General features: G+C 35.8%; 1 protein-coding gene across 10 annotated transcripts in view; it reads left to right on the top strand.

Moving 5' to 3' along the window:
* Positions 1-14,580, top strand: part of myo6.S (myosin VI S homeolog) — a 146,310-nt gene that overhangs the window by 29,034 nt on the left and 102,696 nt on the right. For 9 of the 10 annotated variants that reach the window (XM_018265481.2, XM_018265488.2, XM_018265487.2 and 6 more), the window contains exons 2-4: positions 295-440; positions 6,613-6,682; positions 13,451-13,524. In XM_018265481.2, the coding sequence (XP_018120970.1) occupies positions 324-440; positions 6,613-6,682; positions 13,451-13,524 (261 nt within the window). In that variant the 5' untranslated portion in view covers positions 295-323. The remainder of the gene's footprint in view (positions 1-294; positions 441-6,612; positions 6,683-13,450; positions 13,525-14,580) is intronic. The other variant, XM_041564666.1, reaches the window with a different exon arrangement.

Here is a 14,580-nt window from a genome sequence, read left to right as displayed (position 1 = left end):
CCGAAGTGAAATCTTGCCTGACGTGTTTTGCTGAGGACAGCTGCTACTTTATTTAAAATATCCAGGACTGAATCATATCATATCACCCTAATAACATGGGATTAGTTGACACCTTTCACATTCCTTGTCCTTTAACACTAATAACAGTATATAGTTTTTTCATTTTAATGTAAAAGAGGAAACTACAGACCATCATTAATACCTACTGTGGGCTCTGTATGTATACATATTGATATGGTACATGTCATGTTTGGATATTTGTAAATTTATTGTTCCTTTTCCTATTTGTTGCAGTAGTAAAACGAGGCCCTCCTTAAAGAACAATGGACGATGGGAAGCCGGTGTGGGCGCCACATCCAACTGATGGCTTTCAGTTGGGCAAAATTGTTGATATTGGGCCGGGCTCCTTAACGATTGAACCACTTAATCAGAAGGGGAAGGTAAGTTCATCGTTTTGCATATTGCAAAGTTATGGCAGGTTCTTTATATCTTCTAATGTTGAAAGGGGGAATAAGAAAATAAAATTACGTTCAGCAGCCCAGTAAAGTAATGATCCATGCACAGTTGTCCACAACAACTCCCTTTCTTGTAAGCTTTCCATCTTTTCAGAAAACATCTGTCATAGCAGATTTGGGTTTGTTATTAGTAAAGTCTTCTATTTTCTATTTTGCACTGTAATGTAGTTTTATATACTGTACTTTGTTAGTAGGTCCCTAAGTTAATGTAACTGACAGCAGCCAGAGCATGTGTGTTGATTCAGCAGAAAAGAATACAGGGAGTTACTGGGGGCATATTCAGAGGCACAGCTTTTCCATGCTTAAAGGAGAACTAAAGCCAAACGAAAAAGCTAGAACTGTTGTACAATATATTTTGGGCTCCTGTACCAGCCCAAGGCAACCACAGTCCTTTAGCAGTAAAAATCTGTCCCTCCAAGATGCCCCAGTAGCTCCCCATCTTCTTTTCTGCTGATTCACTGCTCTGTGCTGCTGTCACTTACTGAGCTTAGGGGCCCACTCACAATATACAGTACACATAGAATATCAAAGTCACAATATAAGGCTGATTAGTAATTCCTACTGATAATGACCACACAGCAGCACAGAAACCAGTGCAACTAGCAACAGCATTTAATAATCAGCCCTGTAGCATCAGCTTATATTACAGACAAAACCTCATTTTCTGTTTGATAATTTGCCACAACCCCTAAGCTTAACTTCTCAACAGTTGCTCAGAGTCCACTGAGCATGTGAGTGACACTTTCCAAGATGGTGACCCCCTGTGACAAGTTTGAAGTCCTGGGTCATTGCTGCTATTAAGAAGCAGAAACTTTAGGCTGGTGCAATAAGTTTAGTATATAAAATATGGCATTTTTAGCCATATTCATTTTTATGGTTTAGTTCTCCTTTAAGGGCCATAGAGGCACTGGTAAAGAACCCAAAACATAAGTTGTAGCTGTTCTAAACTTATTTAAAATATATTAGCTTCTTTGACATGACCTTATTCGTTTGGGCTTGTGTAAATTTTTTTACACAGATGTAACTGCTTGCACAAGATCCAGGATCCCGCGCTTCGTAGTTCAATGCAAGCCTTCCCCAGCATTTTCAGACAATATGTGTCCCATCCATTATGCAAATGAAAGGGACTTCAAATCCAACATTACACCTTCAATCTAAGGGATGTTGGGAAATGTTTCTTCGTAGTATAATGGTTGCCTTTCAGTCTGTGGAATCAGGCGTGCGTGAAAAAAAAATTATATTATTTTCTGGAAGTTCAGCTACTGTTTATGTACCGACTCAAAATGGGCGTTAAATTTACAGTTTTAATGCTTTAGTTAGTTGTTACTATTAATATAATGAAATGAAACTAATAAGCCTGACCTGTAACATATAAGTTTTTTTATCTATTCTAAACAAATATAAAAAGAACTAAACAACAAACTATATTAACATGTTTCTGAATTTTATTATCAGGCTAACATTTATTTTATATTGTTCTTTTCAGTTTAATGGAAAAGTTTTTTCTTTTCATGACTATTTAACGGTAATTCACTAGGGTGCCATTCTGTTAGGCACTAGACTATCCCAGTGACCAGTTACCCTCTTGGTTTGGGGTATGTGCCCAATAGCACTGTCTTTTAATGTGCATCTGAACTTTCATGGTTTTGATTCTAGCAACCTGATGGCATACACCCAAAATTTCACTTTATGATCCCTTTAACAACATTTAATGAAAACTCATTTTTAAATTGACTTAGTTTTTAACATCTATACCTATATGTAATAAAAGGCACTAAGTTTGCCCAGGAGCAGTATTTTGAACAGGTAAAACCAGTAAATGCTACCTTCTGATTGGTTGCTGTGGGTTACTGCTCCTGGGCAAACTTAGTGCCTTTTATTACATATGGGGGTTAGTCTTTTGTATAACAGCTGTCTGGTTGGTTGCCCAAACTGGTTTCTGGGTCAGCTGTTGTGGCCCTCATCTCTACACTGTACCTTAGCTGACACAACGGTTCCGGCAGGTTACATGCAGGCAGGAGAGGAGGCTAATGCTCGCATAGGGGCTGGTTTTTGGCCTGTGTATATCAGCAGGCTGATTTCAGCCCCCTGTGTGACACTAGGCTAAAGCTTTCTGTACTGCTGGCAATATTGCATGCTGTTTTAGCCACACTTTACTGATTTAGCAACTATATCACCCATGCAGGGAGGGGGGCAAAACAATAGCCTTCCTCACCAATAGCTGGCCAGAGCTCAGTCAGATATCTTTCACTCTGGCTGTAAAATCCTGTTGAGGACTTCATCAGTTCATGGATGTAGTTCACTCCTGATAGGCTGGCACAGTATTTTAGATGACTGCATTTGGCTTGTGGTTCAAACGATAGATCAGGCTGATTTGGACTACAACCTGTGTGTATTTATGGTCTGCTTTAGAGTTGCAATAATGTTTCACATTTCCCAAGATCAATTACTGCATGTGTAATCTAGGTGCACAGTCAAGTCATATTTTACATGCATCTTAAAGGGAAACTCCACAAAAACATAACTTAAGCTTTTTGAAAAGTAAACATAATTTCAAGCAACTTTGTAATATACATCAATTAAAAAATATGCAGAATTTTCATGATTTGTAATGGTTTGGAACATTTCCCTTAGCCTAGCCACTGCTCTCCTGATGATCTGTCTGACTACTTTGCTGAGCTGGCTGACTACTGTTACTTTGTATCAGCAGTCATCTATCCTTAGCCTGCATCCTTCAAACCCTACAATTACCTGTACACGTGATTTCAATAAGGAAAGGAACATCATAGTGCAATGCATTGTGGGTTATGTAGTTTCTGCATGCTGTCTGTAAGCTGTGGAGACATTGTTACAATTTGTAACATCGGTGTTTAGTCCCGCCTTCCCTGCTAGGATTTCAAATTATGCAGAAAGAGAAGAACTGTTTAACAGCTGGATTTCAGCATTGGAAATGGCATTTATTTATACCTTTTGAAGAAAAAGGGACCTCTGATGGGTATATTAGGGGTTTCTGTGTTATGTGGACCTCTTTATCAAATTTTGGGTTGGAAGCTAGAGTTCCCCTTTAACTGGGACAATATGCTTGTTCTGCTACTATAGAACCACATAACTCACTTTGTAACACACACATTCATTGTCTATTGTACTGTTTAAATAAAGTTTAACAGTGTACTGCTCTGTTAGTAGGATTAGTTTCACCCTTGTCTCCTAAGCAAAGTGGCAGTCAGTGGGAAGTGCAATGCATTGCATAGAACCGTAAGGGCATATTCATAAACAGCCAACAAATATGATGTTGAAATACACAAACATTACCATTTCAACACCGTGTCATGCCATGTAAGATCACATGTATTTCTAAAAGTGTACAATGCTATAATGCAAATAAGCATCTTATAATACAGGTAGTTCACATTAGAAAATAAACTACTAAAACCAGCATTTGCACAGCTTACCATTTTACACATCATTTACATCATATTCAACAGGCATTTTTGGTCACCTGTGTTTGTTCCACATGTTTTAAAGGGTTACATAATGGCATAATTTGTGGTGTATGTCTGGCTAGATCTCCCTGATAAAAGGATTATCCTGCTTGTAAATGTATTGTATCCATGATCTGGACACATTTGTTAATTCACACATAAAGACAACATCAGAGCTTTATAAACTACTTTACATATCTATAGAAAAGTACTCCTAATGTCATCATGCCTACTTTTTTCACATTGGCAGTCTAGGTAAGAGGTATAGAAATTATAGAAAAAATTATGAAACAAAATCTTTCTTTGCAAAATTGGCACCATTTTTTTTGACCATAGAGCCAATTTATGCTTTTCTGGTGTTTAGTTGAGCTCATCTGGAAAGATATTGTTCTTCATAAAAACGCAGTAACAAAAACACCTGTGTGTAAGCGCCCTTACCCTTTGCCATTATTGTTTTGTTTTATTGTTATTATGTAAATTTCCCTGTCCCTGCTTTCACCTCCCACTGTATCCAATCACCTTATGGCTCTCTCATGTCTAGTTTAGTGCTTAGTCTAAGTACTAAGGAGCAGACACAAGGAAATTAAAACAGCCTCAGGAAGCTAAGGAATGGTAATTAGAAGCACACTCCGTGCCCTCCAATTCTGGTGAAGTCCCCCAAAAATGTTCCCACTACCAAGGATGGCATGAACAGTATTAAAGGAGTTGTTCACCTTTGAGTTAACTTTTAGTATGAGGTAGAAAGTGATATTCTGAGACAATTTGCAAGTGGTTTTCATTTTATGTCTGTGGTTTTTGAATTTTTAGCTTTTTTTTTATTCAGCAGCTCATTAAGCAGATCTCCAGTTTACAATTTCAGCAATTTGGATTAGAATCCCAATTACCCTAGCAACCATGCATCAGTTTAATTTAGAGGCTGGAATATTAATAGAAGAGAGTCCAAATAGAAATATGAGAAATAAAAAGTAGCAACAACAATAAATTAGACACCTTAGAGACCATTTGTTTTTTAGATGGAGTCAATGACCCCCATTTGAAAGCTGGTCAGAAGAAGAAGGCAATTCATTTAAAAAATAAATAAAAACTAATTGAAAAGTTACTTAGAATGGGCAATTCTTTAACATACTATGGGGCAGATTTATCAAGGGTCGAATTTCGAAGTTAAAAATATTCGAAATTCGACCATCGAATTTAAATACTTCGATACAAACGATTTTATCGTACGATCGAACTATATTACTTCGACTTAAAAAAACTTAGAGAAATGCTGTAGAAGGTCCCCATAGGCTAACCTAGCATTTTGGCAGGTTTAATTTGGCGAAGTATTGAAGTTGAAGTTTTTTTTTAAAGAGACAGTACTTTGATTATCGAATGGTCGAATATTCAAACTATTTTACTTTGACCACCGAATAGGATACTACGGCTTTGATTCAAAGTATCCAAAAAATGACTTTGAATATCGAATTTTTTTACTTCGAAAATTCCCACGAATTCACTTCGACCCTTGATAAATCTGCCCCTAAACGTTAACTTAAAGATGAAACACCCGTTTAATGTGACACACTGTTTATATAGCGCTTACTTATTCCACAATGCGAACCAAGACATTATTAATTTACATCAGTTGTTCTTCTACTTCTATTTATATGTAAACAAATAAAACATGAATGTAAGGGCTAATTTATTGCTGGATAACTATAGTGAATGTAATTGCTCCTTTAAAGCCCATAAACTAAGGACATGCATACATACAATCCCAAGAGATCCCTCAATTTATATTCATGCCTCTGGAGTGTCTTGCAACCTAGGTGCTCCTTCTTTGCGCTTCCTGAATGACATTCAAGGAAGGGATGTTCCAGGGGAACCCCACAAGCCCATGTTTCACATCTTCTGTATTTTGGCTCTGGCAAGTGCAAGATATTCTGCATCAAAACATTTGTGCAGCACATGTTGGTTATGGAGTTATCAGTGGTAGGCCCAAATCCGTGGGTTAAGGGTACATGTGCATTGTGGGCAAAAATAATCATGCTTTGATCCTTTTTTTTTGCATGCTTTGTCTTACCTCCAGCCCCCACCCTGTGTTAAATTAGCTTTTTAATAGTTGTTAAATGTCACTTCTCATTGATTGCTGTAGTGCCCATCACATGGGAATGGTCATTAAAAAATGTAAATGGTCAAGAAAAACAAATTAATTGGAAAACGATATTAACATTTGCATTGTTTACATTTACAATTTATACAATTAGAGAATTTGAAATGAGAAGTGTAAAGCTGAGGTTCACTGTAGTTGACACATTGGTTTGATTCTATATCATGCCTTTTTTCCCCTTTGTGTACTTCGGAGGACTTGTTTACTAATTAAGCACAAAAAGCTTGATTTGGTATGAATCCATATTTATGTTTGCATACAACAATATTTTAACACTGTCATTATAAACAGGTGTTATACAATATTGTATTTAGTATGGAAAGGATCACCCACATAATACTTTGTTTCATTCTTGCAGTATGGAATTCTACTGCCTTAGGCACCTGCAGAGTCTAAGTGTAAAATAAGAAATAATTGGTGATTTAAAAGTGAGCTAATTAAGGATTTGTTTTACTTATTTTTACAGACATTCTTGGCTCCGATAAACCAAGTATTTCCTGCTGAAGAGGACACCACCAAACATGTAGAAGACAATTGTGAGTACCCCAGAGTTTAGCAGAAGCATGCCCAAGACATATCACTTAATGTTTTCATTTTAAGTAAAATTGGTTCAAATAGTCATCATATTTCATTTATTTTTGGAGATTTAAAAGACATGGAATTTTTTAAAAAAAATAAAATTATTTTGCTCCAATTCAACATATATATTGTGGTGGAAATTGCAGTTATTACAGAAAGAAATTTTTGTTAGTTGGAACATGCAACAATTATCAGTCTCCCATTCAGTTCTGTGCCCTCCGATAGAGGGGCCGTGTTTGTATTAGGCATAAATGGGAGAAAGTGTAATCCATCCAGAATAGGCATTATGGGTGATGTGGAAGTTCCCATTGGTACATAGCTATAGAATATCCCCCTTGTGTTACAAAAGGTACTGTTTTCAGTGCTTGTGCTGAACATACCGTTTGCATTTTGTTTAAGTCATAAATAAAATCTATGGGTTGTTTGCCCTGTTGAGGAAAACAATGCGAACTGGGAAACTACCAGGGCACAGATCAATAGAAGGAGGATTATCTATGGATTTATAATCCAGTTATGTTCCTTACAATGACCAATCATGGAGGTAAAAATGCAACATCAACAGGGTATGCCAAAACCTCACTGCCCTCACAATAGAGAACCATTAGTGCTTCTTCAAATGAAAGTTCCGTTGCTCAATTCTAAAGAGGTGTTCTCTTCTATAACAAAAATATATATTTTCTATAATGTCCTCTGATATATTTATAAAGTGTAATCCTGTCACCTGTAGCTTTTTTTTTCTTAAACTTCCTCACTCAGCCATCAATAGTTACACTTGCAGAATTGGGTCTGTTAAAAGTAAACCCTCATTAACTGGTTCCTCAGTTGTGTAAATGAATGAAAAATAGTTCAAAATCTTTGCTTTTGCTCTATTCGTTGAGGTCAGTCCGTGTGAAGCTACATGGTGTGGATATCAGCATGCAGTCAGCAAAATGAAAGTATGCATTTTTGTGCTGAGTAGCTTTACACTGGCCAACAATGTCATTGTCATTAGAGCTACAGGGGTGAGCACATTAAAGCAGATTTGCTTTCTTTCACCTGTGTACAAAAAGCCACAGGAATGACTAGAAAGTGAATGGGGTTTTCTGTACTAAACTCTAATCTCTCATTTCGATCTGCCCCAAAGTATCTTAGTTTGTCCCATATGCAGTTGTCTCTGCAGCATATTCTCTAAGGCAGTTATGACCAATGTGTAGCTCACCAACTCCTTGCATGTTCTCTCATTGGCCCCAAAGCAATTTCTTATTTTTGAATTTTGGGTATGGAGTTAAGATTTTTGTTGCTCCACTTAGAAGCTTCCAAATAGCCAATCACAGCCCATAACTGGAACTCTTTGGAGTTTTTTGCATTTGAATGTGGCTCACTGGTTAATAAGTTTGGGGATCCCTGCTCCAAGCATTTTTGATAAATTAAAGGACATCTATATCTTTGAATATTGTAGGTCTTTATAAAATATATCACATAAATAAACTTAAATAATATATTGTCATTGTCAAATACTAAGGGCCACCTCCTGGATTGTACAGTTCACTGGAAACACAAATAATGTAGGACACACATATATGCATCAGCCAATGAATGGACAAAGTTCTGTCTTTTAACCCCACATTCCTTCCTGGTGCAGTTACAGTACAGTACAGTCCTTTCCTGACAGGTGATCTCTGAGGGAGCACACAGATAATCACAAAATGGTGGCTTAAGCTAAATATTTACTGATATGTATTTGCCAATTTGGTAAGATTATTTAATAGATAATAGATAATTTATTGCGATATAAATTATCCGTTGGTCAAGTATTTATTCTGAAAGTATACATTCATTTAATGCACAAAATGTTTTTTAAAATGCCTTAGGGGTTGATATATCTCTAAAAGCTGCTGCGTTCATGTAGAAGACAATTAAGTTGTTCTCGCCAAAATATAAGCGATTTTTTTCCAGTTTCTAGCTTTTCAAAATTTTCTAAATATTGAGAATCTGGTAGACCTATTAAAAATGATGCATAAAATATGAATTTAATGCATTTAAGTTCACATTTTTTAATAAATAAGAATAAATTCAAGTTTGGTATTATTTTGAGTTTAATCCGCATTAAATAAATTAGAAAATTCACAATCTGTAAAATAGACCTCCCTAAATCACAGCCTCATTGCACACCCACCTAATGGTTTAAAATTCAGCCGTGAGTGCAATTTTCCCTTTTTTTTTTACTATTTTCATAATATATTCATGGGGCAAACACTGGTCTTTGTGCTCCAAGTTTCTTTAGAACTTTTACCAGCTATTAACTTAGCTCTTGTTAAGCATAATTTACTATGAAAGGGCAGAAATAGCTGTGCATTGGAGCATGCACCATTCATTCTTTGTATACTTATAAGTTATGGACTTTTTGTTCTGAGACACCTCCCACTACTTATCCACAAACAAAAGAAACAAAGAACCTCATATGATTGATAATCTATTATCCTAAAGTTTAGCTATACATTAAGTGATATGTACTATGGCTGTTAATTATTCAAGCAATTAAGTATTACAGTGAACAAAAAGTACAGTAAATTATTAAAGGAATTCTATAGCCCCAAAATGAAAACTTAATCAACTTAGTTTCCATCAGATTAAGTGGCATATAAAAGAATGTTACCAAACTGGAATATAAATTTAAGTATATATTGCCCTTTTACATCTCTTGCCTTGAACCACCATTTCTTGATGGTCCCTGTGCCTCAGAGATCACCTGACCAGAAATACTACAACTCTAAGGGGCCGATTCATGAAGCTCGAGTGAAGGATTCTAATTAAAAAAACTTCGAATTTCGAAGTGTTTTTTGGGCTACTTCGACCATCGAATGGGCTACTTCGACCTTCGACTACGACTACGACTCGAACGATTCGAACTAAAAATCGTTCGACTATTCGACCATTCGATAGTCGAAGTACTGTCTCTTTAAGAAAAACTTTGACCCCCCTACTTCGGCAGCTAAAAGCTACCGAAGTCAATGTTAGAAGGTCCCCATAGGCTTGCCTGAGATTTTTTGATCGAAGGATATTCCTTCGATCGTTGGATTAAAATCCTTCGAATCGTTCAATTCGAAGGATTTGCGCTAAATCATTCGACTTCGATATTCGAAGTCGAACGATTTTAGTTCCTAGTCGAATATCGAGGGTTAATTAACCCTCGATATTCGACCCTTCATACATCTGCCCCTAACTGTAACAGGAAGAAGCGTGGAAGCATTATTGGTGTGCAGAGTGCCCAGGGGGTGGCCCTTATTTTTTAAAATGGCAATATTCTAACTAGAATTGCCCAATGGCACATGCTACTAAAAAAGTGTATTATTATGGAAATTGTTTATTTACATGAAGCAGGGTTTTACATATGAGCTGTTTTATACAATATATTTTTATAGAGACCTACATTGTTCGGGGTATAGTTTTCAGCTATCAGCTATGTTTTTTTATAATGAGACATAATGATGTAGCCTTTTGTGTGACCCCATAGATATACAGTATGCATAGATAGGAATGTCAGAATACATTTTTGTGGAATTATCCCCATTCTTATTTTGCTTTGGGTATTCGCCAACTTTGTTTGGTTACTTTCTGTGGGTTCAGCATGAAGTCAATTGTAAGATTAGGAATTTATTGTAGAACAATTTAGAGCAAACTTTTTAGATGTTTATAAAGGTACTGGGTTAGGGTTAAAATGTATATTGCATGTTTTAGGTGACAAAAATATGGCATAAAAACATCCAAAATTGCCTCTTTTGTCTCTAATTGTGTCCAGTTGGAGTCCCATGATAATATCATCTGCATGTGACCTACATGGTATAATATATACTGCATATATATGAATCTGCAAACAATGTAAAAGTCTATTTTTTGAGGGATACTCCTATGAAAGACGTATAGAGCTTCAAGATATTTTTTGCAATAAATATGGTGACTTTGCTTCATAAAAGTTCAAGCTAGGTCTGGGGTATGGAAGACACTACCATGTAGTTTACTATCCTGTTGTTGTCATTAAAGAATAAGGATGACAAAATAATATAAATGTAAAAAACTAGGTACACTCAAAATATGGACTTCAAAATGTAAATTACATTTCTAGTTTGTGAAAGTGATTTTGAGATTATGATTTTGAGAAAATGGCTTTTTGGTCTCTGGTCATACCTCTGGATTAAAGTATCCTATAAGATTTATATTTTACTGTCATTTGATTCATTTCTATAGTATACTTCTTCACTCTTTTATTCAGTTCAGTCAAACTGAGCTTTGACTTTTTTGCTAAATGATTAGTATCCTTTTGTTAATTTAGTTGCTCCCTTCTAAGCTATTCCCAGTTTAACCATTGATTTCTTGCATTTTGGTTCTGCAAGTTGTCAGCTGTTTAGGGATTAACAAGAAGACAATATTTGAATTTACAACACTTTCATCATATAACCTAGCAAATCTAAATTTAATTTTACTTCTGCTGGAACTTATTTAAGTTAGCATATTGACACTTATAAAGGTGGACTGAAACAAGATCTCTTATTTCGCACTCTGTCAATTACTTCAAAATTTACTTTAATTATAAAAATAATCAATTAATTATTGGAGTAGAATAAGTCAAATTAATTGAGGTTTATTAATTAACACACACAAATTTTTAATCAAAAATATACATAATTAATTAGTCAAAATTTCATAGTCATCATAAATAGTTATCCAGATTATTTATATACATATATATTTTTATATCAGCTTTTTGACCATTTTATCTAAATTCATAATGATCAATTAATTTTGTCCTCATTTATATACTTTTAACTTAATTGAATTTAGCAGCATGTATTTAGATAAATACTTACCCAGAAATAGAGATAAAAGCCTATACATTATATCCTTAGCCTTATGATCATGTTCTTGTGGATCTTTGTTCTTTAATAATAACCTACTTATATAGTTTTTCTGTTTTTTTTTGTCCAACTTTCCACTTAACATCTTAGTCCCCAATTTTGTCATTTTCCAGGGAAAACATATCATCTTATTGTATTACTTTGCATATTTTTTTGGGCAAAATGAATGCCAACACTATTAATTGTGGTTGAACAAATGTCTCCTCTAGACCTGTGTTATGAAAGACATATAGCAAGCCTCAAACACTTTTGAATCCTCGGTACTAATTGTGCATAATCTATTTGAAAAACAGATGGTCCAGTGCAGTCTTTGGTCTTCGTCTTTTTTACCCCTGGTTCTATTCATGTATTTTTCTATTGTACAGCAATGCATGCACAAGTAGTGCTTTATACACATAAACACTATGGTCTGTAATATGCAGCATGCAATAGCAGCTAACTATTGGGGAGGATTGTGTGAGTGTAAATAAAAAGACTCTTTTCTGCTAATATCGGCTCATAGACAAATCAACATTTTGTTAAGATTCTGGTTGGCATACAAATGCTTCACATAGGGAACTTGATTAATTTGCACTGTAAAAAGGTTCTGCTCCTGAGATAATTATGTGGTATGACGAACAGCATTCTTTAATCTGCATAAAAATCCTGTATAAATGACCAATTAACCAAGAAATGTGCCAATTTCCTCAAGACTGCCTATCCGTTTATTATTAACTGTTCAAAGTTCAAAAAGTAAAGCATAATTCAGAGATTCGGTTTATTTGAATTTGAAACTTGTATCCAAAAAGCTCCAAATTACGGGAAGGTCATCTCCCATAGTCTTCATTTTAATCAAATAATTCTAATTTTAAATATGATTTCCTTTTCCTCTGTAATAATAAAACAGTAGCTTGTACTTGGTCCTAGCTAAGATATAATTAATCCTTATTGGAGGCAAAACAATCCTATTGGGTTTAATTAATGTTTCAGCGATTATTTTAGCAGACTAAAGGTATGGTGATCCAAATAACTGAAAGACCAATTATCCTGAAAACCCAATGTGCTTGTTTACATTATAAAAAAGCTGTACTTCTCTTTTAAAGGGCTCCTGCACAGACTACTGCTTCTTTAAACTCCTGAAACATGTCCTGTACTCCCCATAACTCTTCCCAAAATACAATAGTTGTGCAGTGAAATTGGAGAGTGCCATGTTTCCTCTTATCAAAAGTTTTCAGTGCTGGGATAGCTAGTGTGGACACAGAAAGCAAGGACCAGGCCAGCTTTCAGTGTGTAGTCTCCACTATAAATATCAAACATGGCAGCAGAAAACACCATTTTAAAAGGACTTGGGAACCCATTTTGTCAGTATGATGAAGACCTTGGTGAGGGTGGGCTGTTAATGGGCCCTCACTTCATAAAATGCTTTACTTCTCCTTTAATATACAATTTTGTGAGTCAAGTCATGCTAGTTAGACAGAAAAGAAAGCTTAGCTGAGGCAAAGCCAAAAATGCACAGAACTTTCAAAACATTTAATTTGATGAAATCTGATCTGATCTGAAATTACACAAAACTATCAACACCTATGTAAAATATAAAAGTGTCATCACATGAGGAAAAAAAAGGTTAAAAACACAATATTATGTCATGTTAAATATAAATTATGTATTTTGTATATTTGTTTTGCTTATTTTAAAAATCTTTTATTTTAGCAATGGTATGGTACACTTATCCAGAAAACCCGTTATTTGGAACACTGAATTATGGGAAGGCTATCTCCTATAAATTCCATAAGCAAATCGTTTTCTGTAGTGGTAAAATATTTGTTAATTACTTTTTTTTAATTTTATTTACAGGTTCTCTGATGTATCTAAATGAAGCCACTCTTCTTCACAATATACAAGTGCGGTACAGTAAAGACAAAATATATGTAAGTGCTGGTGTTAATATCCAATAAAATCTCAGTAGTGTAGAACTGTAGCTGTAGTGGTGTCTAGGGCCGGGCCTGTCCGGGTGCCCTGGGCAACCTGGCCGGCAACGACGCTCTACCCCCAGCCCCGTGCAAGTGAGCATGCGCAGACACATTTTATTATTATTGTTATCAGAGTTGATGCAGTCCTATGACCCGTCAGCACCCATTTCCTTCATTGTAATTCATTGCCCTGCCTTTGGTGGCCATATCGGGTTAAAATCGAGGTTGCCAAACGAGCGGATCTTATCATGTAAGGCCACCTATAGGCATGCCTATCCCTAGTTCCGGCTGTCATGGTGTCCCTAGGTGTACACTCCATGTTTGATTTGTTGGGTGCTAGTTGAATGTATGAATCTTTCAACTTGATCTCCTAAAAAGCCTTCTAGGATTCCAAACACTAATGCCAGACCAATGTTATTACTTGATGCACAGTATCATGGAGAGGACTTCAAATCCCATCTGATGTCACTCTGCATCATTAGCTAATTTTGGAAAGGTCCAGTGGTTTTTTTCAGAAAATAGGTAATCATATATTGCCTTCTCCACCTCTATGCCTGAGGTATAGAAATAATTTTAACTTTTATTTTTGCCCTTCCTAGATGTCACTGCAGTCTTGACATGCTCCGCCCCCCTCTCTCACAGTCTCTCATTCTGTAGCTTACATATGTGTATATGAATCCAGTGGTGGGCCGGATCTCCCACACATGTTTATGAGGAGCATAGGTAGATGTACAAGATGTAGGGCAGTGGTGAGGCAAGCTTGGAGTAGGGCTGGTTAACAGCAGAGATATTTGCCTAGTGCCCCCCAGTTTTGCATCCTAGACAAGTGCTTCTTCTGCTTACTTAAGCTGCATTCATCAGGAATAAGGCAAAGCTTGCCTTGATAACAGTTTCCATGAAATGGTGCCAGCCTGTATTCTCTAATTGTGGGCTCCAAAAGAACTAAGGAAACAAGTAATAACTTATGTAGTGTAACTAAAATTTATTCTGCTTGACCAGCACAATTAAATAGGA

Source organism: Xenopus laevis, chromosome 5S (genome assembly GCF_017654675.1).
Source record: "Xenopus laevis strain J_2021 chromosome 5S, Xenopus_laevis_v10.1, whole genome shotgun sequence".
Taxonomy (NCBI): Eukaryota; Metazoa; Chordata; class Amphibia; order Anura; family Pipidae; genus Xenopus; species Xenopus laevis.
This window is presented reverse-complemented; position numbering and strand designations above follow the sequence as displayed.